Below are 7,246 nucleotides of genomic sequence, written 5' to 3'. Positions count from 1 at the left end.
ATATTACTCAAATTCTCTGTGAATTTTAGTAGCACATTACATTCATGAGTTAAAAACCAGAAATTATATATTTTTTGCTAGTTTTTTGGTGTCTTCTTTTAGAAGGATATTGTGTATTATAATAATTACTAGGGACCCTGGGCTTTGTCCCTCTTCCCCTCGAGCCCATCTAAAACTTACCTGGTTGAGGTATCTTTTCAGATTACGTGCCTTCAACAGCTCTCCTTTACCAGCTCCCTTTGATGTCTTTGTTCCTAATTCTAATCCCTTTGCCTTCTTCATATTTTGAATGTTGGTTGCTTGCATAATTTCAGTTAAAATGTGACACCTAAAAATGAAGAAATCATCAATTATTAGTCAATCAATCAATTAATCATTACTATAAGATTTTAATTATTATTTTTCTCATTTTTATCATTATTATTTTTATAATTAGAGAGGAATAACTTCCTTTTTTGTTACTTTGATATGATTTAGAAAATGTTATATTCAAATATCTATATCTTAATAATCATTGAAAAATGAAAGACTGGAAAAGAAAAAAGTGAAGAAATGCAATGACCGCACATCAGGGCAAGAAATGCCAATGACAAAATGGAAATAAATCAAACATCAAATGAACATACCCTACATAATATTACATTGACTATTTTGAATAATTAATTCATAAATATATGCATCAATTATAAATAAGGAACCTGATTTGTTAAAGTTCTTGGGTGTCATGACAGCTATTAAACTGCTTAAAATTTCAATACATTGACAATTTTGAATAATTTATTCAGCCCATGAAATTAGGAAAAAATTAGGTCGGCAAAAATTTGCCAACCTTAAATTCTCCAAGGTCGGCAGAATCGGCAATTTTTTACTTCCTAGGTCTATAGTATAAACTATGATTTTTCCAAACGCTCGACCTTACTTACATGGTCATCTACAGATTGTGATTTTGTTAATTTCTCTATTAAATCAATATATTGCTGGTGAAAGAATGGTCGTACTGTAGTTGTATTAATTTAATAGCGTAGTATAATACATATGTTTAGGATAAGAAAATTGCCAAATAAATTTTGTTTAAGCGTTCATTTTATCGTTATCTTTGGCATGGGAAATATCACTTTCGTAAAAGCTATGATCGTATCATCACAGGCTGCTTCAAAACTGCCCATGCATGTCCATGCGCATGCCCAGAATGATCTATCAGGGATTTCCCACACATGTACAGTGTACTTGTCAGTAGTGAAGTCGTGATGCGATCGTGATTGCGTTTAAACGGGCGGTAGGATTAGGCCTACAATATGTAGAATTTTGTTGTTTTTAGATAATAAACAACATTTTAAATATGATAATAAAATAATGGCAAGTTAAATCTTTGAAATCTATTTTATTACACTAAACTAAATTTTATATATTTATATAACATGATATGATGTTATTTTCCTAATTTTCAACATTAAAGCTAAAATTTTTAACAACATACTGATGGTTTTTGCTAGAGAAATAACCAAAATCATAAACTTTAGAGACTGATATCTCAAATATTGTTCTTTAAACAGCTCTATGTTTAAACTCTTGTAGCTTTATAATGAAATGTTGGATTTAAATGATTCTTTCACCATTTTATAGCTCTCATTTTACTGTTTAACCATGAATTAACAACTAAATATTGATTTTTGTGACGAGTGACTGGTTTGGCTGGTCTTTGCCACATATACATATCATATCAGATCTTTGGAGATTTCAAGGCAGTAGAGGGTGTAATAACATTTTTTTAAAACTTTTATTTTTTTCTGAAATTTCCATTAAAATTTTATTTTTATTTAAAATCATCAATATTTGCAAACGGCGAGTTCGCTAAACAAGGAAAAAAAAAATCTCGCCTTTACTGACTTGCACTGTTCAGTTCACCTAGTTTACTAACCCATGCAACATCAACTACATATAAAGTTAATCAGGTTAATACACATCTGATCATCACTTGGTTAGGTAATATGTGCTGATCACCAATATTTGAACTAGAAATGCTCCTTTTATGCTGGGCAGTAAATGCATAGCCCCTTCACAGTGTGATTATTTTCTTGAGAATTGGCAAATACGAATTTGAAAACAATCAGACTTACCAAACTTAAATTATTGTATTAACAAACAATTTACTACAACAGCGACAATGACACCAACATTACAAATTATTACAATTTCAAATAAATTAGAAATTTTCTTTGGGAATTATGATAGTATGTAGCGTAAATTTTCTGATTAGTGAATTATTAATTATGCAAATAAGCAATTAGCATATTCACACATGTACCAAATAAACAACAGGCTCTGTCTTCTTATTGCCATCTTGGATTCTGCCAAGTTTGAAACCTATCAGACTTGCCCAAAACCTTAGTTATCGTGGTAACAGACAAATGACCAACCACGACAGTGACAATGACATAATATGTGTAGATCAATTTCAATAAACCAGGTTATATAACCTGAGCTGCTCTACCTACCTAAATGTAGTTCAGTTCACCTGGTTAACTAATAGGGACTTTTAGATTGTGTGGACGTGGACCTGGTTCACGTCGACTAGTCATGCGTGTCAACGTAGTCAACTATACCTGTTGACTACAAATGAAAACCTTTTAGATTTCAGTCGACATGTAGCGCGCGCTAGGCAACCTTTTTAAGCAGCTGTGTCATGGCGAACCTTCATCGACTTCGCGAAATTGTCGTCTTTGCATATTCTACATGTTCTACAGGTATCTTGGACGATGAAGAATTCATGTTTTTATACAATACAAATAAACCCAAAAATGCCGAATTCAGGTACCAAGATTATCAGAAATTTGATCTAGACAAGTACAACAATGATGAATGTAATTCATACTTCAGAGCGCATCCGGTGCGTCAACTGCGAAGATGCAGATAGTTAACAGGCCTCCCCGGTCGGCTGCGCTCGCTGTGGTGCAAGTTTGCATTGCATGCACACTGGCGTAAGCACGCTCATGAACTTCCACAGCCTTTTTGTGTTTACGAAGGCAGTAGAAATTACATAACTGCCTGTGCATTAAAAAGCAAATAATACAGATTAATTCAACACAAGTTGAAACTTCCCCCAGACTCTGTCTCTGCCTCAGTTGGACGGCAGCGTTGCCACTATATTTGCATCTTCCATCTTTAAACTTCACAAGCGAGCACGGCGTCCTATATTTAGGACAACGGGAAAAACGAGGTGAAACGTTCTCGATTTTGGTAGTGGACGAGGGAGACGACGTAATGCATGCGCAGTGCCTTAAAATGACCTCATCACGTAGCAGTCCACTATGTCGACGTGTAAATCTAAAAGTCCCTAATATATTAAATCACCAATTTCAATAAACCAGGTTATATAACCTGTGCTGCTCTACCTACCTGCCTGTAGTTCAGTCCACCTGGTTAACTAGCATATGTAAACCCAATTTACCTGCTTTTGAATAAAACCCAGTAATTCCACCTTAGTTTACACCATCTGGTTAACTCACCTGAACATGTCACTATTTCACGTATGACATGACGTGCAGTCTCGGAGCTGGCTATCCTCTCCGGCAACAATAGAACAAGTAAAACTTCAGTTGCTTCCCGTAGGAATTCTGTCTCTGCAACGTCACTTTTTAAACAGGGATGCAACTGGAAAGGTTGTAGTTTCCCTCCACCTTCAGTGCTGTAATAACAATTTTTAAAATGTGCGTTTTTTAAATAGAAAGTTGGAACACATACAAGCATAATTTTGGGTGAGACAAATATTAATCCCTTGCTTGTTAAAAATATAAAACTACTGGCCTTTCCATTCTTATGATTGGCTGTTAAAGTGTACAGTTACCTTGGTGATGTCTCCCGAAGTTCCCTGAAGTGATCACATAATTTTTCAGTAACATCCAGAGCCATGAACCGCACTTAGATGAATTAAATCAGCTTAGTATGATCAATACTTTTGTTGTATACTAACTCTGTATGAATATGTACCAATAGACATTGTACTACTCACACTTGAGAAAATGGACTGTTCCACTAAGCTTTTGTTAAAAAATTACTGAGATTCGAAGGTAAGATTATTCAGTTTGTTTGTGATCGAATTTTCTAGAAAACGTGAGAATTTGGTGCCATTTACATGCATTTTTTAACAGTTTCTCCCAAAACGTATACGAACAACAGTTCATTAGCTCGACCCGCCCTCGATAAACTAACGTTACGTTATCTCACTATATTAATTGGATTAACATATTATCAAGGATAAGTACTGAGTATAGAGAAAATAGAACAGAAGGAGTAACATCTGTCTCTTATACACATCTAGATGTGTATAAGAGACAGCATACTTTGATTGGTCACTGGTCTGATACTCCATAAAATGCCATTGTTTCTTCCCTATTCTTGGAAACACCCTTTCCCATAAACATGGTTACAGGAATAAATGGTTAATTGCAAGTTAATTACTCAAGCTGAAAAACAAGGATAGCAGTGAAATTGATCCAGAGACCCACAAGCCTTTATGGTTCAGTGAACATACAGTTGCTACTAATACAGCCTATAATGTATGTTTGGTTTAAGGTCTTTTTTGTGAGGGCCAATAATTTGCCAACAGACGTGGTTCTTCGCTTTCGTCTTGGAGGTAAGGCTCTACGATTGGCCAAAACTTACTGAAACTTACCATATCCACTTTCTGTAACCTTATAACCAAGTTGGTAATCAGCTCCCACATATCGTCTCTGAAATATTATAGAAAATTATAAATAACTGAATAAATAGTTTGAAGATGTGTCTGTGATTTGTAAGGTTGTCATGAAAAACTATCACATTTATTCTGCAAAAATTGCAGAATAAATTTTTAAAATGAAAAAAACCTAAACCACATTATGTATAAAAATAATTATTTTAATAGCCATAAATTCTGACCCTAACTCTGCACCTGCTACTGTGACCCAAGAATTTACCCCATCTCATGGCCATCACTAGTTATCTGTTGGTCATCTTGCCTGCTTAAAGGAATATGGACAAAGTTTTGGTAGACTAAACATTTAAAAATATTAACTTACTCCAGAGCTGATATGAATGTAGTATAATCCTTGCCAAGGTCTCTGTACCAGACCATAATAAAATCTTGAACAACTAAATCAAACACTGTGATATAAAAAAAAAATAATAGAATTACAATCAAGTCATGTAGAGTAATCAATATTAACATTTTGAATTCATTTTTCTTGTGTATGTATTTCAATTGCACCAACATCCACAAACAGAGGCAGCAATATGCAGCTTCAGTTCCCATACCATAAAACCTTGAATTGAAGCCCAGTGGGCTTAATCTTGAGATGAAGCCATCTCGAATTGAAGCCCCCCTCTTTAGTTTGCAAAATTAACCTTGAAAAGAAGCCCATCTGGGCTTCTTTTCAAAATAGCATGAGCTTCTTTCGAGACAGTACAGTACATACACTATATATGAATTTCAAAAAACAAAATAAATTGAATACAAGCTCAGTTTATACAGTAGTTTAGTTGATTTAATGCCAGTTAAATACACTCCAGGTACAGATTGATGTTACAGTGGCCTTATTTATTGTTTTATAGTACAAATTCACAAAATTTACAGCATTATTTTTGAAAAGAAGCCGCCCCACCCCTCTTTACTTTGCAAAAGTAGTCTCTAAAAGAAGCCCATCTCGAAAAGAGGCCCATCTCGAAAAAAGCCAGTCAAAAGTTCGCAAAAAAGCCCAGGACTTAAATTCGAGATTTTACGGTATTTTTATAATTTTATGCAATCATCATAACATACACTTAACTTTGCTCTCTGAGGGGGAATTCAAAATCAAAGAAAAAAAAAAATCTTAACTAATGGTTATAGAAAATCCAAATTAATGGTAAATAAAATTAAAAAACAAAATCATATCAAATCAAATCAACATAGAATATAAAATTTAATCAAATCCAATTCATAGGGAAATCAAATGAATATGGTAATTATTGCATCAATTGATAATTGTGCATATCATAAGTAGATTGATAGATTGATTGATAGATTGATTGATTGATTGATTGATTGATTGATTGACTGACTATATAATATACTGTACCTTCTTTGATGGCTTTATCCATGGCTCTGGATATCACCACGCCCCTTCGTTTTCGCTTTTTCTTTCTTGTTCGCATTTCCTAAAGCAAGAAAATGTATAATAATTAATAATATTTGCCTAATAATTATACAATCTTTATGTTAGTATTGATAGTATTAAAATAGTATAATTATATTATTGTACTTTGAAATAATGAACATAATCAACAAATAATAAAATTTCTTCAGTAAAACCAAGACTTAATGATCAGACCTGCAAAAGATATTGTAGTGCCTGACTAGTAAAATTATCTTTATAGAATGCAGCCACAACAAGATGTTTTCTGAACAGTTTGTCTAGAGCAAATATGGCTCCAGAGAAAGGCACTACGCCCCTGACTAACACTACAGTCTTACGTTCACGCATTTTTCTCGAACCTGACAATGAGCTTGTACTTTGATAAGAACCCTTAACTTCAATATCAAAAACTTAGTCTGTCCTATTGATTAATATTACAAGACAATTTTTTGAATATAGGTCTCATTCTAATTAAAGACCACTCGAATTAAAGATCACCTCTAATTAAATACCACTTTGATGTGGTCCCAAATTAACAGATGCCATTTATGTTTATTTATTTAAAGCTACTAAAGACCATGGAAAGACAGGAGGGAGACCTCTATTCAAAAAGTTCTACCTTACCATCATTTTCAGGATGAGAGCTTGAGAAGAGGACGGAAGGCTCTGCCCAGAGGATGGTCTTCGTTGCCTCCCAGAAGATGCCACCAGAGAAAAACCAATGATGAGTCCAATAAAAAGCACCACGACATAGACAGCTACGGAGAGCGAAATCCACAACATCTCAGCTTGATAGAGTGCTGCACCGAGGCCTACTGTCGCTGCAAGCGTGTATCTGTTGACTAAATGTCTTCCTGCTAACATGATGCGTTCTTTCTTTAAATTTTACCTGCGAAGAAAGGCCAATTTAATTATCTAATAAACAAGTTACTATCAGAGAATCTTTGGTGCCACTACATACCATAAACCCTTGGACAGAAGCCCAATGGGCTTTATCTTGAGAAGAAGCCCATCTCGAATCGAAAATCTACAAAAAATACCTGTCCTATCCAGCTGCCTAGGCCTAGACTTGCGTACTAAATAAGGAACAGTGCTAG

At 34.3% G+C, this 7,246-nt stretch overlaps 1 protein-coding gene across 2 annotated transcripts; it reads right to left on the bottom strand.

Moving 5' to 3' along the window:
- Nucleotides 1-164: 164 nt before the first annotated feature.
- Nucleotides 165-7,032, bottom strand: LOC117119545. 2 transcript variants are annotated; one of them, XR_004447206.1, is made up of 6 exons: nucleotides 6,774-7,032; nucleotides 6,093-6,171; nucleotides 5,058-5,142; nucleotides 3,845-3,918; nucleotides 3,507-3,685; nucleotides 175-328 (listed from the first exon to the last, which is right to left on the bottom strand). XR_004447206.1 is itself a non-coding variant. In XM_033264368.1 (5 exons), exons 1-5 carry the CDS (start codon nucleotides 7,011-7,013, stop codon nucleotides 311-313), a joined length of 480 nt encoding a protein of 159 aa, XP_033120259.1. In that variant the 5' UTR covers nucleotides 7,014-7,032; the 3' UTR covers nucleotides 165-310. The 2 variants fall into 2 exon arrangements, 1 of the variants encoding a protein (XP_033120259.1); XM_033264368.1 differs by lacking the exons at nucleotides 3,507-3,685; nucleotides 3,845-3,918 and adding an exon at nucleotides 4,673-4,730 and having other exon boundaries at nucleotides 165-328.
- Nucleotides 7,033-7,246: the final 214 nt, after the last annotated feature.

Source organism: Anneissia japonica, unplaced genomic scaffold, assembly GCF_011630105.1.
Source record: "Anneissia japonica isolate Jap-2015-1 unplaced genomic scaffold, ASM1163010v1 scaffold15882_len16562_cov112, whole genome shotgun sequence".
NCBI lineage: Eukaryota > Metazoa > Echinodermata > Crinoidea > Comatulida > Comatulidae > Anneissia > Anneissia japonica.
This window is presented reverse-complemented; position numbering and strand designations above follow the sequence as displayed.